Source organism: Puma concolor, chromosome C1 (genome assembly GCF_028749965.1).
Source record: "Puma concolor isolate L17-30 chromosome C1, mPumCon1.1.hap2, whole genome shotgun sequence".
NCBI lineage: Eukaryota > Metazoa > Chordata > Mammalia > Carnivora > Felidae > Puma > Puma concolor.
In genome coordinates, this window is record NC_141674.1 from 31,920,223 (window position 1) to 31,937,193 (window position 16,971).

Sequence of the window (16,971 nt, forward strand, 5' to 3'; positions counted from 1 at the left end):
TGGGGGAGGGGCAGAGAGAGAGGACACAGAATTTGAAGCAAGCTCCAGGCTCTGAGCTGTCAGCACAGAGCCTGTCGCGGGGCTCGAACTCATGGACCATGAGATCATGACCTGACCGAAGTTGAACGCTTAACCTACTGAGCCACCCAGGCGCCCCTTTAAAATTGTTTTTTTTTTTTTTAATGTTTATTTATTTTTGAGAGAGAGACAGAGTGGGAGCGGGATCGGGAGAGGAACAGAGAGAGAGGGAGACACAGAATTCAAAGCAGGCTCCAGGCTCTGAGCTATCAACACAGAGCCCAACATGGGGCCTGAAGTCATGAACCATGAGATCATGACCTGAGCCCAAGTCGGATACTTAGCCGACTGAGCCACCCAGGTGCCCCTGCTTTTTTTCTTACTTAATTGTAATGGCTAATATTTCTAGTACATTATTGAATAGACGTAGTCATAGTGACCACTTTTGCCTTCTTTCAGACTTTAAATATTAAGCGTTAATATTAAATATTGAACAAAATGATGTTTGCTCTGTTTTTTTTTAAACATTTTTCACATTTTCCCTTTTACTCATACACCAAGAATTTTAATCATGGATTGGTTTTGAATTTTTATTAGCTCTGCATCCACTAAGGCAAATTTTGTTTTCCTTCTTTAATCTGTTCGTGTAGTAAATCCCACTGTTAAATATCCTAATGCAGCTGTTCTCAAACTCAGCCCGGAAAAGTACTATGCCTGCTTCCCAGCCCCAGAGATTCTAGTTTAAGTGATGTGTGGTGCAGTATGGGCTTGTGGATTTTTAAAAGGTCTCCCAAGTGATTTCAGTGTACCGCCAAGTTTGACAGCCATTGTTCTTGGGACAAATCCTACTTGAACATGAGTTGTTTTAAAACTACATTTATGTTTGGTTTGTGATTTTTTTAAAAAAAATTTTTAATGTTTATTTATCATTGAAAGAGACAGAGCATGAGTGGGGGAAGAACAGAGAGAGAGGGAGACACAATTTGAAGCAGGCTCCAGGCTCTGAGCTGTTAACACAGAGCCTGACGTGGGGCTCGAATTCACAGACCACGAGATCATGACTTGAGCCGAAGTCAGACGCTTAACCAGCTGAGCCACCCAGGTGCCCTGTGATTTTTTTTTTTTTTTTAAAGGATTTTTGCGTCCATGTTCTTTTTTTTTTAAAAAAATTTTTTTTTCAACGTTTATTTATTTTTGGGACAGAGAGAGACAGAGCATGAACGGGGGAGGGGCAGAGAGAGAGGGAGACACAGAATCGGAAACAGGATCCAGGCTCTGAGCCATCAGCCCAGAGCCTGACGCGGGGCTCGAACTCACGGACCGCGAGATCGTGACCTGGCTGAAGTCGGACGCTTAACCGACTGCGCCACCCAGGCGCCCCTGCGTCCATGTTCTTAAGAGATTAGCCGCTAATTTTTTATTCTGTTCTTGAGTTGGTTTGGGTAATTTCTACTTTTCCTAGAAAATAGCCCTTTTTGCCATTTTCAGATTTGGAAGTTATTTTCTGACGGTGACATAGCCAGTAGGAGGGTGCCAGCCCAGTTAGCTTTTGCTTGTTTTTATTAATAACCTTTGCTCCTTTCTCTGCAGGTGATCTGTGTCCACGATGTCTCATCCATCTACCGAGTCCCCTTGTTATTAGAGGAGCAGGGGGTCGTAGATTATTTTCTCCGGAGACTTGACCTTCCAATCGAGAGGCAGCCACGAAAAATGCTGATGAAGTGGAAAGAGATGGCGGACAGGTTTGTGTCATGATAAGGAGCTGGGAGTTGGAGCTTTTGTTCTCCTTCTCGTGAGGTCTCAGGGAATTCGCTTGTGCTGTCAGCTCATATTAGAGAAGGTCTTCGTGGTGAGAGGTGTCGAGACAGGTTCAGGGATGAGGAGGTCCTGGTAGAGCCGAGTTCAGGTCACACACCTATCGCCTTAGGTCCCCTCGACTAGAGAATCGGCACCGACTGACCACACCTGGGCGAGCCGTCACGCCCGAGGCCCACACAGATGGCGGGCCAAGCCCGCAGCGCTCCTGGGGCGCCTCCCGGCCCCTGAGCTGCGTGTGGGACTGGGCTGCTCACCGCACACCAGCAAAGGAGGAGCAGGGGTGCCTAGCCTGGTGTGTGGCTACTGCTGCCAGATTGTGTCCCTCTGAGAACTGTCCCTGTTCCTTTTTAAGCCCAGTGATGCTTTGACGCCACATCAGAGGTCTTCACGCGGCGCCTCAGAGCCCCGGGTGTGTGCCCTGTCGCAGCTGCCGAATCAGCCCGATGGTGTTAATAAGCGCTCGTCACGTTGCTCTGTGATGCTTACTTTCCTTTTGACACTTTCCCTTTTAGTCTCCATCCGTCTACGTGTATATCCGTATGTCGCTACAAAGATGGCGCACAGTTCTATGATATTTTTTCATACAGTATTACCAACTCGTTAAAAAAAAAAATGTTTCTTTTGAGAGAGAGGGAGAGAGAGAATCCCAGGCTCTCTCTGTGCTGAGCACGGAGCCTGGCATGGGGCTTGATCCCATGAACCAGGAGATCATGACCTGCACTGAAAGCAAGAGTCAAACACTTAACCATCTGAGCCACCCAGGCACCCCATAAACTTTTTTGATCTGTTACTAATTACTTTATGATGAAAAAAAAATTCTTTTAAATGTTTATTTTTGAGACAGAGAGAGAACAGAGCATGAGCGGAGGAGGGGTATAGAGAAGCGGTGGGGCGGGGCGGGGGCGGGGAGGGAGACACAGAATCAGAAGCAGGCTCCAGGCTCTGAGCCATCAGCCCAGAGCCTGACGCGGGGCTCAAACTCACGGACCGCGAGATAATGACCTGGCTGAAGTCGGACACTCAACCAACTGATCCACCCTGGCGCCCCATGATGAAAATTTTTAATGAATATAGACTGCTGTGTGAATATTTTTGACTCTTTCCTTCATCACATTAACTCTTATGAATTGTCTGTTCATGTCTGTTAGTTTTTCTTGCTCCTTGGGATTTTAATGTTTCCTGGTTTTGTTTTTTAAGTGTCTATCCTTTCTTTCTCTCTCTTGCTCTTTCTTTCTTTCTTTCTTTCTTTCTTTCTTTCTTTCTTTCTTTCTTCCTTCCTTCCTTCCTTCCTTCCTTCCTTCCTACCTACCTACCTACCTACCTACCTAATCTATCTATGTATCTATAGAGAGAATCCCAAGCAGACTCCTCACTGTCAGCATGGAGCTCAGTACGGGGCTCAAACCACAGGATCATGACCTGGGCTGAAACCAAGAGTTGGACACTTAACTATCTGAGCCACCCAGGTGCCCCTAAAATCCTACTTTCTTTACAAAGCCTGCCACATGGATTTGAAAGTAGCTCCCTCTCTACTGTCCTGGAAATGAAACTCAGATAATATCTGCTCTCGTTATATTCTTCCCAGAGATGTTTTTCTCCTTTTTAGAAAGCAGTTTTGATCTCATGATGGCATATACGTTCTAAATAATTTGGTGTTTCTTGGCCTTTCATAGATACGATCGCTTGCTGGAGACCTGCTCTATTGCCCTCGTGGGCAAATACACCAAGTTCTCAGACTCGTATGCCTCTGTCATTAAAGCTCTGGAGCATTCTGCCCTGGCCATCAACCACAAGTTGGAAATCAAGGTAAGGATGGGTGGCGCATATTCAGCTGAGGCACGAACGGGGAGGCCTTCTGCGTTCTCATAGATGCTGCATGATATCTACTTTATATTTTTGGAACTCAGAATTTCTTTTTAGGAAGAGAAAGGATTCATGGTTGGCTCCTGGCTTGGAGAGAACAGTAGAACATTTTCAGGAGATGTTGAAGGGGAGAGATGGTCAGAGTAGTAGTTGAGAAAGTGAGTAGTTGAATTTGAATTATCAGGTGACCACGTAAAATTGACCCATGGGCATGGGGGAGCCCCAGTGAGCCAGAGGCACCCTGCATAATTGCTCTTCACTTACCTTTGCAGTGGAAATGCTAACACCCACCTGCTGGAGCTGGGAGGTTTCTCTGAAATGTATGTCCAGTTGCCTGGTCAGTGCCTGGAATGTGGGCAGCCTCCAGGGAAGAGCATGTCTTGTGTTTTGCCCTATGACTTGATGGGCGGGAGCTGAGCCGATGGGGCACGGCCCCTGCTCATCTTCTTGGGGCAATAGAGTATTAAGGTTCGGGACTCCAATTCCGGCTGTCCTCCCCACTGGCACTGGGGTTGGCCTTCTACTTCACCAGGTGTTTCTCAGCGTCATAATTTAGTTTGCTTTGTGCTTGCAAACAGGTTGCTGTGGAATGTCTTACTGTATAGATTTTAAGAATTATGGAATCTTATTCCACTTCCCTGACTTCCTGTTGCTGCTGCTTTGGCTCATTCATCTGCTGTATCCACTCGGACGTAGTCTGTGCCTGTCGTTAGATGCGGGGCTGAGAGGTGAATGAGTCAGTGAGGTCTCTGAGATGTGACACAGAAGAAGGGGTGAATCTGTCTGGGTAGACGTGTGAGGAGGGCAGACTTCCTCAAGGAGGGACTCTGGGAGACTTTGGGAAGATGGGTAAGGCAGAAGGGAAGGGCGTCCGGACAGAAGGTAGAGAATACCCGAGGGCTTGGAGACGGGGAATAGTTGGGAAGTCCGTGGATGGACAAGTGTGACTCAGAAGATATCTGGAGACAGGCCTGTGAGGTCATGAATCCCGCCAACTGGGCCACAGCTGGGTCTTACCCTGAGGTTTAGGGAAGTCACTGCAGGGTATTAGGCAGGGAAAAAGGTGAATGACATAATAAGTGGGCAAAAGATTTGAATGGACACGCCCACAAGAGATGCACCTGATGCATGTGAAGAGACGGTCAAGGTCAACACCTTCAGTGCAGATGCAAATAAATGCCAATGAAATCTCTGTGAGATACTAACACACACCCGCCAGTGGGGCTACGGGTGTTGGTGAGGATGTGGAACTCTCATGCCTTGCTGGTGGGAATGTGAAATGTCACAACTGCTTTAGAACAGTCTGGTAGTTTCATATAAAGGTAGATGTATACTTTATGACCCTGCAGTTCCACTCCCAGGTATTTACTCAAGAGAAGTGAAAACAAAAGTACACACACACACACACACACACACACACACAATTTTATACAAAAGGACTATTATTTTAACAGCCTAAGTCTGGAAGCAACCTTAACTATCCAGAGTGAGGCAATATACACACTGAGGTATATTTCTACAGTGGGAAACTGCCCAGGGATGAATCTCAAAAGCATACTGAGCCAAAAAAGCCAGACACGGGAGGCTGTATGTTATATGTTTTCATTTCTGTGAGGTTCTAGAAGAGGCATCTGTGGTGACAGAAAGCAGAGCCAGGGGCCTCTGGGGCAGGAAGTGGAGAGGAGACTGCTTGTAGGGGAGCAGAGGGAACTTCCGGGGATGGCACTAGTTTTCTTCGCCATTGATTGTGGCGGTGGTCACACCTTCATGTGTGTGTTTGACAAAACTCATCAGAGTGTGCACCTTAAAATGCCTGGATCTTATTGTGTGTCAGTTATACTTCAGTAAAGGTGAACAAAATGAAAAGCAGCCTGGGGGCGCCTGGGTGGCTCAGTCAGTTGAGCATCCGACTTCGGGTCAGGTCATGATCTCACAGTTCATGAGTTTGAGCCCCGTGTCGGGCTCTGTGCTGACAGCTCAGAGCCTGGAGCCTGCTTCGGATTCTGTGTCTCCCTCTCTCTGCTCCTCCCCCGCTCACTCTCTCTCTCTCTCTCTCAAAAATAAATAAAAACATTAAAAAAAAAAACAAAAAAAAAACCAGCCTGGGTCGAAGGTGGGCTTGGGGAGATGTATCCCGGATGGAGAGAACACGGCAGAGCCGCTCCAGTGTGCTGAGTATAGGGCCTTGGGGAGGCAAATGAGTTTTGAAGGAAACGTTTGTATTTTACAATATAAGAAAGATTTTCAAGTTTGGAGATTATCACCGAGTTTAAATATATGAAGGTTCTAATTTTAAAACCCGATTTTTAAGGGAGATAGGACACTGATAATATAATTTGGGAATGTGGGGAAGAAAGCAGCTCTGGAGTCATGGCCTACTTCTTGTCTCCTCTGCCCGCATAACCCCCAGTACATAGATTCCACGGACTTGGAGCCCAGCACCCTGCAGGAGGAGCCCGTACGCTACCACGAAGCCTGGCAGAAGCTCTGTAGCGCCCAGTGAGTAGTGCCCTGTGCCTGGCTTCCGGGGGCTTGGGGGTGGGCTCGGGGAGCAGAGTGCCGGGCTCTTGTGCACCAGTAGTAGGTAATCTACTTTTTGAATGGCTTTTGATTACCGAAAGGGCCACAGTCTGGATGATTTAAGCCTTACAGAAATACAGCTTATCAGCACAGTTGAATCTGAAGAAAACATGACATTTGTCTTATGCATCTACTCATGAGGCTTAAAGGTTTTCACCAGGGCGAGGAGGGGGGGCACCTGGGTGGCTCAGTCGGTAAAGCGTCCGACTTCAGCTCAGGTCATGATCTGGTGGTTCCTGAGTTCGAGCCCCGCGTCGGGCTCTGTGCTGACGGCTTAGAGCCTGGAGCCTGCTTTGGATTCTGCGTCTCCCTCTCTCTGCCCCTCCCCTGCTCACGCTCTGTCTCTCTTTCTGTCTCTCTCTCTTGAAAATAAATAAAGGTTAAAAAAAAATTTTTAAAGATTTTCATCTGGAACATTTGATGAGGACCCTTCAGTGGAGTCTCATAGTTTGTTTTTGGCAGCCATTATTTATAATGGTAGAAAATCACAGAATTCTAGATCACTGGAACAATTGGATGTTATGGGGCCCTATAGCTATGAACGAGACCCCAAGCTCAACAGGCCGTCTGAGAGGACGAGGAAGGCTCCTTTCCCATTCAGGGGAGCACTTTAAGCCAAGAAGTAAAAAGTTGCATTTATAGCAATATAACTTATACTAAATATTAGGAAAGAATCCGTGTGTGCCACCTTTTACCTGTAAGCGTTTTGTAGCATTACTCAGAAACATTTCGTGTGCATCTTTTTTTTTTTTTTTTTTTAATGTTTATTTGCTTTTGAGAGAGAGAGAGTGCACGTCGGGGAGGGACAGAGAGAGAGGGAGACACAGAATCCAAAATGGGCTCCAGGCTCTGAGCTGTCAGCACAGACCCCGACGCAGGGCTTGAACTCATGAACCATGAGATCGTGACCTGAGCCCAAGTGGGACGCTTAACTGACTGAGCCACCCGGGCGCCCCTTCATGTGCATCTTCCAAGTTCATAGTATTTGGTGTTTATATACAGCTCACTGGCAGTCTTGCAGTCACGATATAGCCCCAGTGGCAAAACACGCGGAGTGACCTCGTGGCATCCGTGTCTTGGGAATGGCTCCTTGGGTGCTTACTGCGAGTTGGGCTGGTGGGCAGGGTCCATTGCCTTGTGGTGTGCTCTCTTGTACAGTGGAGTGCTGGTTCCCGGGGGATTTGGTGTTCGGGGGACGGAAGGAAAGATCCAAGCCATCGCCTGGGCTCGGAAACAGAAGAAGCCTTTTTTGGGTAAGGAGTAGGAGAGGTCAGGAGAAGGTGCCACATGGGAGCCTGTCAATAAAACAGGGAGGTCACTGGAAGCAAGCTTAGGCACCCTCATTCTAGATGTCAGCTCAAGTAGAAGCCAGTTTGGTTCTGTTTGGGAGAAATTCAGACTCCCTTAAGCGTGAAAAGTTTTAAGAGCTTGTATGTTCGTCCACGTGTCCGTGTCGTGGAACTTGGAGAGAATGAAATGGCAATCAGGAAATTTTGGCTGTTCGCTGAGCCCGGCTGTTGGGCAGGACATGTGAAGCTAGGTTTTATATCCTCACTTGGAATTTGGGCCAAGTGGTTTTGGATGCTTCCTGGTGCTGTAAATTGTAGTAATTTTCAACTTGATCCCTTGTAAATGAGAACCTAATGAGAGGATAAGAAAACTTGAAGTTTTAAATATGAGTAGAGTGTTGCTTATTTCTAGAACCAAATAGCTTCTAAAACTTGGCATCTTCATATGCACTTACATCCAGTGTTCGAAAGCTGATACAGATGACACAGCAGGGGGTGCATGTTTACAGCAGGAAAACATGAGAGTTTGTGATTGTCCTTTTGTGAGCAGACAGGACACAAAGTCCAGGACAGGCTGGTGGGAAACGTAGGAGCTGCCTTTTTAATGGAGCTTCATTTGTTTTTCCCCTCCCTCCACCTGCAAGGTGTGTGCCTAGGAATGCAGCTGGCAGTGGTTGAATTTTCCAGAAATGTGCTGGGATGGCAAGGTGAGTGTTCGTTAAACTTGTTACATTCTTGCCAAAGTGTCCACCTGCAAGGTGTGTGCCTAGGAATGCAGCTGGCAGTGGTTGAATTTTCCAGAAATGTGCTGGGATGGCAAGGTGAGTGTTCGTTAAACTTGTTACATTCTTGCCAAAGTGTTTTCCTGAAGCACGTGAAGCCTGCTGCCTCCTGCATGATGGTAGAGGAGGGCAGGCCTGGTCTCTCCGTACCTGGCGGGGAACAGCAAAGGGGAACCCTGTGTGCACTGAGGGCGCGCGCGTGGCTCTGCCAGCCCGACCACAGGAAGGAGGGGTCACAGCTGAGCAAGCAGCCTGGGCTCTCTGCCCCTGCATTTCCTGCTCTGCAGACTCCTGCATGTCCACCCCCGTGGCCACCATCCCTGGGCGTCTGCCGAGCAAGAAGCCGACAGCTCTGGCCTGTGTGAGGCTGTGCGGTTATCATGAACTTGGGCCCTGGAGCTGGTCAGACCTGAGCTCAAATTCTGAGTCACTTGTTGTGGGTGATTTTAGATAAATTACTTAGCCCTTTTGGCTTCTGTTCCTTCTATAAAATGGGGTGATAATGGTACCTATTTCTCATGGTTGTAAGAATTAAATGGAATAGTGCATGTGAATAGTCCCAGCATAGTGTCTGGCAAATAGGAAATACTCCGTAATATTGGCCCTGTGCCTGGCTAACTGTCCAGGCCACCCGAAAACTCAGTGGCTTCCAACGTTTTATCGTGTCTCCGTATGCTGTGGGTTGAGTGGACTCGGCTGGCTGGTTTTCTGCGCCCTGTATCTGAGATCCTGCCCCCCATCCAGCTCTGCCCAGCAGGGATATCCAGTTGGTTCTCTCCACGTGGCAAGGCTCCTCATTCACAGCCTGGCGACCTACCAGCTTCCAAAATGACCGGCCCAGTGTGTAGGCACTTAACTAGCTTGCTAATGTCCCAAGGCCAAGTGCAGTCGGTGGGGGACGGAACCACACAGCCCGAGGACTGGGGCAATGGAAGAGGCTAGTCTCTGTAGCCCACTTGACAGACATGAGGTTTTCAGAAAGACCTTACAAGTTGTAAGAAAAACAAAGCAAGCGTCCTGAGGCGTGTAAAAGCGGCCTGGCTCCACAAAGGATGAGCGGCTCTCCTGTGGCCAGCTGACTGTTAGGATTGGGTTCATTGCACATGTTTTCTGAGAGTTACCCTGAGGGCACGGTGGCTGTTTCATAGGCAGCATGCCCTGTAGTTCTGACTCCTGAGCCTCTGGCGGGCACCGTCTTAGCACCCACCACCCTAGAGCTGGCCCTCTGGGCACCCTGGACCCTTGCCCAGTTACAGTCTGTCGCCCACTCGGGTCCCCAGGTGGGTGAGTGACTTGGTGACAGGCTTAGCTTTGCTTGGGACCTGGCTGTGGTTAGGAACAGTACCTAGCCTGTCACACAAAAGGAGCCGTGCTGTACCAGGAACTTGATTCTTCTAGTCTTTGTGGTTTTGCTTATGGTTAGACCATAAATTCAGTAAAGGAGAGGAAGGCTTATTTGGGTGTTGAAATCAGTTCCTGATGTAGCTGCTGAGGGAGGCAGTGGGGCAGTGCAATGTAGGATGCACAGGAGGACAGGAATGTATTCCAGCCCGGAGAGATGCAGCCTGAGAGGAAAAATGGACAGAACAGTGTAAGAACTGTCATAAGGATGCGTTATCTAAATAAAGGTTATGAGGTTGTGCCATTGGTTTTGATTTCCCCATTTTGTGCAGCTTGACTTCCCAGAGAGTTAACAGGTGTAATGGAAAAACTCACCTGTGTTTGTGCACTGAGTCCTTCACGTCTTAACATTATCCTTAGTTTTGTTCTAATCACCGAAGGATCGCTTTACATCGAGGAGGGAAATTGTGAGTTAGGGCTTAGGAATGACACTTTTCAATAATCAGGTTTGTTCGTAACTCTTTTCATAACGTAAGTGTTTTGATTTTTCAGATGCCAACTCTACAGAGTTTGACCCTAAGACCAATCATCCTGTGGTGAGTCCAGGGTTTGAACGTTACCAGGGCTTAGAAGGGTGTGGAGGGGGCGGGCACCGGAAAGAGACCCCCTGGATCCACCCAGAGAACCCTCAGACCGGATAGAAAGAACTTTTTTATTTTTCATTGTGCAGTTTCTCACTTCTCTTCCCAGTTCGCAACAGAAGGTTTTTAAGATGGGTATCACCCCAGCCAACCAGGGTGGTTCCTGATTAAAATCACTCTTCATCCCCACTCCCCTTAGCCCTTAACTCCTCTTAGCACTCTAACGATCATTTTGTACTGACACGAGACACCCACATAGGCACTTACTATGCGCCAGGCACTGTTCTCACCACTTAACGTGTATTCATTCATTCCATCCCTGACAACCCTGGGAGACGGGCATGTTATTCAGGAACCATGGAATATGGTTCTGATGTGTTTAACGGTAACCAAAGCTTTTGGAGGCCCCCGTACCTTGTGTGATGTCTCCTGTCAGAGGCATATGGCTCCTGGGGAGGAATAGCGCCTTTACCCGTCTTTGAATCTCCTATCCCGGGGGTGACAGGCGGGCTCTTGGTACCAGAGACACTGTGATAAACAAAGTGGACCAAGCTCTTGATCTCAGGGCATTTAAACAGCATCGGGATATGCTTGTTGACCTGCAGTTGAACTTTGCTAATACTAAGAGCTCAGGAGGAGAAGAATGAAGGGTTTGAAGTGTGCAGCCTCGGGGTGGTGGGAAAGCAGGGCCAAGATAGGGGCCTGGAGGCCTTAGAAAGTGCTCAGAGGAGCCCGGGACCGAGCGGTGGGCTGGGCTCCCGTGGCAGGGGGGGCCTCAGCCTCTCCGCCCCACACACGTCCGCCAGGCTCCCGCCTAGACCCGGCAAACCCTGGAGAAGCATCCCTGTCCTCTGAGTGGCTCATGAGTCCGGTGGAGGGGACACGTGCTGTAACATCAGCATATCCTGTCTTGCATCCGTGCCGCTACGTTAGTCTCCAGAGCGTGTTGTGGCCCAGCAGCCCTCATGGTCCGAAGTGCTGGGGGCAGGAAGGGCCGCGGGCAGGAGCAGCTGTGTTCGGTCCTACAGCTCAGGAGGATAGGCTAAAGGATTAAGCCGCTACCCAACACAGGTTCACAGAACGATTATGGGGAGGCATTTCCCCAGTGACAAACATCTCTTGTAAGGAAGGGCTGGGGAATCAGAGCCTCCTGCCAGGCTCTTGTCACTCAGTGTAGGCAGTCTGCTAACGGAGGCAGAGTTTGGTAGCGTGTGTTTGTTTTTTGAACACCTCCAGGTCATAGACATGCCAGAACACAATCCTGGGCAGATGGGCGGAACCATGAGGCTGGGCAAGAGGAGAACCCTGTTCCAGACCAAGAACTCGGTCATGAGTAAGAGCGGCCTCTCACCGGCCCCGCCTTCAGCTCTGCGTGCCCAGGACGCACGTCTTGGGCTGCTGCTGGGGCTCCGAAGAGCCAGGCTGACTTTTTTAGTTTTGTTCTTGCTTTTGAGGTCTTTTTTTCCCCCCTTCCTAGTCACATTCTTCTAGGATGTGCTGTAATAACCAGAGAAGCAGTGTGGCTCTTAGAAAGCTTGCAGGCAGTGCGGTCAGGGCCCTGGGGGCCTTGGGTGTGGGCGGCTGACCAGAAGGAGGCAGGTGAAATCTCCCCACACAGTCTGTCCTGTACCTCGTCTGTTCGGTTGAACCGAATTAAACTGCCAATGTTGGCGATTTCTGTCCCCCAGAAAGGCAGTTTCGTATGGTCCAACCTAACAAGGTTTTAGTCGAAAAGTACTAATACGCGCTAAAGATGTAGAGAAAATTGGGGCGGGGGGGAACATTTAGGAGAATTACTCCATTCAGTCTCGTTTTCTTGCCCACTGGGAAAATTCTGTCTTTACTAGCCGGGGCCCCATGTGTCTGTCAGTTTGAGTCACTTGAGTAGGTGGCCTTGGGGTCCTTCCAGCTCTGTGTGCTGTGGACTTGGGGGCCTCACCCCGCAGCCCTGGTGCCAAGGCTCTTTGTGCCTGTGACTTAACCGCATGGCGCTGCCCCGAGGACCATCCCTGTAGCTCTGGAAGTGTCTTTCTAGGCTTCCACTGTTTGATATGTCCTGGTGTGTTTTCCAAGGCAGTTTCCAGCAGGAAAGCGCTCTTGTACCTCAGTAATCGAGGTTGGAGGGTGGTGATGGAAAGGAAACAGCTGTTCTAGTTTTTCTTGGTGTGGTCAAAACAGTCCAAGCCCAAGAATTCATGCAAATGGTGCTGCAGTAGGCAGGAGGCTGTGGTTGCCTGGAGAATCCTAGAAATGACCTTCAAAAGGCCTGGCTGTGTAGGTGATTCAAAAGTAAACTGGGAAGCAAGAGGCAGTAGTGAATAGATTGTTCTGTGAAATCAGGACTCTTTACGGGAGCATGCTTGCTTTTGCCAGGGAAACTCTACGGAGACCCGGATTACTTGGAAGAGAGGCACCGCCACAGATTTGAGGTAAGGGGTGGAGCTCTGTGGCTTTTAAACCTTCCTCCTTCCGGTTACTCTAGAGAAGTAAGCTGAGAGGTCAGTCAGCTTACTCTTCATGTTTCCATAGGTGAATCCAGTCCTGAAAAAGTGTTTGGAGGAGCAGGGCTTGAAGTTTGTTGGCCAGGATGTTGGGGGAGAGCGGATGGAGATTGTGGAGCTGGAGGGTGAGCGCGGGGTGGCTGTGCGTGGGCGGGGGGGGGGGGGGGGTGGCAGTGAGCACTGGCCTGACAGCGGTAGGGAGGGCCCCGGCCCTGGTGGGGTGCTCTTGGAGAATGAGGCACCTGGAGCCCTGGGAAGCCTGTCCTTCCTCAGCCAGCACTGCACTCCTGGCCTCGGTCCTCATTCTCCAGAATGAGAGCTTGGACTTGGCCCTTGAGCCCCACTTCCGATCTTGACGACCTGCAGACTCGGTCCCACGGAAGCCAGGGAGCAGGGGGAGCTGGGGCGGGAACCCCCGAGGGGAGGCAGCGAGCAGGGCGACAGCATCCGTTCCCCCCCCCCCCCCCCCCGTTCTCTGGCTGCCTTTCTCTAGGTTCTGATTCAGATGCTGATTTTCGATCATTTTAAGGGTCCGTAGAAAGGTGAAACATTTGACGAGGTTTGCTCATCTGTTGTGTTCTATGCACATGACGAAAGCGCTGCTTCTGCGTGTCTGTTTCAGAGCATCCCTTTTTCGTTGGAGTCCAGTACCACCCTGAGTTCCTGTCCAGGCCCATCAAGCCTTCGCCTCCGTACTTTGGCCTTCTGCTGGCCTCCGTGGGGAGGCTCCCGCATTACCTCCAGAAAGGCTGCAGGCTCTCGCCCAGGTGCGGTCACTCCTCTGTAATCCATCAGGGTGTCCCCTGCCCGTTACTATGGTCTCCCTGGTGTTCCCGGCTGCTTCTGTGCCGCCCGGACCCCCCCCCCCCGTGGTGGCCGGGGCCCCTCACCGTAGCACCTGGCCTCCGGGATCCCATGTAGCAGTAGGACCCTGGGTCCGTGGGGAACTGGCTTTCACGGGCTGGCGGCCACAGCCCTGGTGGATTTCCTGCCCCGCTGCGACTTTATCCTCACCCTGAGCTGGTGGGTAGAGTATCAGGACCACAGTGTAAGTCGAACATATATCTTTTGTAACTAGAAGAAGAAAATCCCTCTACAGCTCCATGCTAAATACATAAGGCAGGAAAGCGTCTGATTCCTGCTGTGTGTAGGCAGGTGTCCCTGTGGTGATGGTGGCTAGAAAAACAGAGAAGGAAAGCGTGTGTTTGGTGGGAGACGACGAATAAACCATCTGAATTTCACAGGGACACCTACAGCGACAGGAGTGGAAGCAGCTCCCCGGACTCTGAAATCACCGAGTTGAAGTTTCCGTCAATAAATCATGACTGATGATGACGTAAGTGGTGTTTTTAAGCTGTAGTATTTTTGTTTGTTTTAATGGCGATAATACTAGAATTGCAAGGACATCGCGAAGGTTCAGTGTGGAGAACTTTATCTGCCCAGAATGCAGGTGGTAGGGTCCGTGTGGGCATCAGCCAGGTGAGAGGCCCGTCTGAGTTACAGCGCACCCATCACCCTGCCTCGGGGACCCCAGTGCAGGGCGGAGGGGACACGAGTCATTGGGCAGCTGTCTTGTTACCGATTGCTTCATTCAGGTGCCAGTCTGACCAAATCTGGGGGAACTGGGTTCTCAGACCCTGTTATTTCATGTAGCTGTAAACTCAGAGATCGTGAAAGAGGTGACGGGTATGACAAAGCGGTGTTGGTCACTTTTGCAGAAACTCAGGCTTTCGTCAGGAAGTGCTTTAAGATTGATACCTACAACGCTTTTATGTTGACTGCTGCTTATTCTCGAACTCCCTCAGAATCTGAACAGTTACCGGGCCAGCTTTGAACGTTAGTCTTTATGGTGACAGGGTTTGTACGTCTATAAAGTCCGGTAGCCTTGGGCACTGCCGTGAATTATATAAAATATCGTGATAACTGAGTGAACCGTGTCAGCAAAAATCCACACCTTGGTGGTGGGGGTGTCGGAAGGGGGTTGGGGTGGCAGGAACCCGTGGGGTCTGAAGGAACCAGGGCTGTCTCGCGGTCCCATGTTTGGGGGCCCCACCACAGGCGGGCGGCCTCCCGAAGCCTGCGCCCCTCACATTCACACGCACGGCTGTGCCCCTCCCGCCCTGGACGCTGAGCCACTGGCCCGTGAGAGCGTGAGGGGGCGCTGGTTCCCGTTAGCACACACGCACACGTGCATCGCTCTGCTGGGGGGGGGGGGTTGGGGGGGTGGGTGTCTGCTGGTCTAAGAAACTGCGCTATAGACACAGCAAGCGTTCACGGTCAGGGGCTGGGTGGCGGGTCAAGTCTGTGGAGACGCTCCTTGCTGCGTCGAGTGGAGGCTCCCCCGCCAGCGGCCTGTGAGGAGGCCGGGCGCACCGACTGGAGCCCCGGTGTCGGGGTGGAGGAAGAAGCCCCTGAGATCTGGAAAATGTGTGGGGGTGCAGGAATCATCAATGCAGCTTCTGACTCCTCGCGTTAGGTTCCTGCCGCTGGTCCTCACTGAGCCCCTGGCGTAGTTTGGCACAGCAGCCGACGAAATCCTCACTTGTCTACTGGAACATACGTCGTGTAACTGCTCTCTCTCTCTCTCTCTCTCTCTCTCTCTCTCTCTCTCTCTCTCTTTTCTTTTGTTTAACAGGGATGATTCTTCCAGACAGCCTTCGGACTTGAGAGTTTACAGCTTTGATTTTACACTCAGCTTTTGACACTTCCTTTAAATTATGTTTTTATTAAGATTATTTTATTATGGGGGAAAGGTATTTGGAAGACTCTGTGACTCGCATGTCCCATCCTGTGTATCGGCTCCTACACAGTGCCGCCCCGTGTGGACGCCTGGTGTGGAAACCCCGTGTGGAAGCCCGGTGTGGACGCCCCGTGTGGTCCCCAAAGCTCTTGGCCGAGGAGCGGGTCCTCTGGGCAGGAGCGGATGATGCGCGTGCCGGTGGAGCGCCCATTGGTCACCTCGTTTCTCCAGACTACCTCCTGTCGTGGTGGATCCAGGCGTGTAGCCCGTCGCCTCCCCTTGAATGCCTAGACCGTGGGAAGTGTGTGCCACGCGGACCTAGTGCGTGCGGAGGGACGATTCTGGCGAGTGCTCGCGGCGGCTGGTGCTGGGAACCCCTGCTCTGCGGGGCCGCCCGCCGCCCGCTGTGACTGGTACTGTCGTCCAAAGGGAACGGTTAGTTTGGGGTCACGTGGAACAGCAGGTGGCCGGTCTCTCGGAAGCGTGGTTTCCGCATCCCTGTGCTCTGGCCACACTTCTCTTCCTGGGGCTGGGAGATACTCCTTGCATCAAGGGGTTGCTTAAAAAAAAAAAAAAAAAAAAGAAAGAAAAAAGAACAAAGAATCTTTTGGGGAAACTGCCTCTAAAACCCTCTCATCTACAGACAGCTTTGCTTGAGGGGATTTCTTCCTTCCAGAACGGTGTTATTGCGGTTGAAATGCAATATGGAAAGCTATTTTCTTAACGTGACATAACAGTAGGCACCGCCGTGTGCCCGTCCTATTCTGGCTAGCCCCCGTGTATACTCTAACTTAAGAAATAAATAATGCAGAATGAGCCATGCTTTGTGATGCGCTTTACGCCGCGGCCGGTGGGGAACGTCTGAGTGTGGCAGCCAGACATGTCTGTGTCACCTGAACTCTCAGTACCTGGCTCTCCTCCAGTGGGGTGTCCTTTGGTGGACGATCTGATGACACTTCGTTTAAAAACTGAGAGTAGCCATTTTTTTTTTAATGTATGTTTATTTTTGAGAGAGAGAGAGAGAGAGAGAGAGAGCGTGAGCAGAGAAGGGGCAGAGAGAGAGGAAGACACAGAATGTGAAGCAGGCTCCAGGCTCTGAGCTGTCAGCACGGAGCTCGATGTGGGGCTCGAATCCACAAACTGCAAGGTCATTCATGACCTGAGCCGAAGTCAGACATTTAACCGACTGAGCCACCCAGGCGCCTTGAGAAGCTCTTTTTTTTTTTTTCTTTTTAACATTCATTTTTGATAGAAACAGCATGAGTGGGGGAGGGGCAGAGAGAAAGGGAGACACAAAATCCGAAGTAGGCTCCACGCTGTCAGCACAGAGCCCAACGCGGGACTTGAACTGAGAGATCATGACCTGAGCTGAAGTCAGATGCTTAACTGACTGAGCCA

At 50.4% G+C, this 16,971-nt stretch overlaps 1 protein-coding gene across 3 annotated transcripts in view; it reads left to right on the top strand.

Moving 5' to 3' along the window:
* Positions 1 to 16,389, top strand: part of CTPS1 (CTP synthase 1) — a 31,048-nt gene extending 14,659 nt beyond the window's left edge. For 2 of the 3 annotated variants that reach the window (XM_086716614.1, XM_086716615.1), the window contains exons 8-19: positions 1,609 to 1,760; positions 3,510 to 3,642; positions 6,110 to 6,198; positions 7,438 to 7,532; positions 8,327 to 8,389; positions 10,244 to 10,287; positions 11,569 to 11,665; positions 12,706 to 12,761; positions 12,862 to 12,958; positions 13,456 to 13,600; positions 14,078 to 14,169; positions 15,469 to 16,389. In XM_086716614.1, the coding sequence (XP_086572740.1) occupies positions 1,609 to 1,760; positions 3,510 to 3,642; positions 6,110 to 6,198; positions 7,438 to 7,532; positions 8,327 to 8,389; positions 10,244 to 10,287; positions 11,569 to 11,665; positions 12,706 to 12,761; positions 12,862 to 12,958; positions 13,456 to 13,600; positions 14,078 to 14,162 (1,056 nt within the window). In that variant the 3' untranslated portion in view covers positions 14,163 to 14,169; positions 15,469 to 16,389. Of the gene's footprint in view, positions 1 to 1,608; positions 1,761 to 3,509; positions 3,643 to 6,109; positions 6,199 to 7,437; positions 7,533 to 8,212; positions 8,276 to 8,326; positions 8,390 to 10,243; positions 10,288 to 11,568; positions 11,666 to 12,705; positions 12,762 to 12,861; positions 12,959 to 13,455; positions 13,601 to 14,077; positions 14,170 to 15,468 lie in introns of all 3 variants that reach the window. The other variant, XM_086716616.1, reaches the window with a different exon arrangement.
* The last annotated feature ends 582 nt before the right edge of the window (positions 16,390 to 16,971 follow it).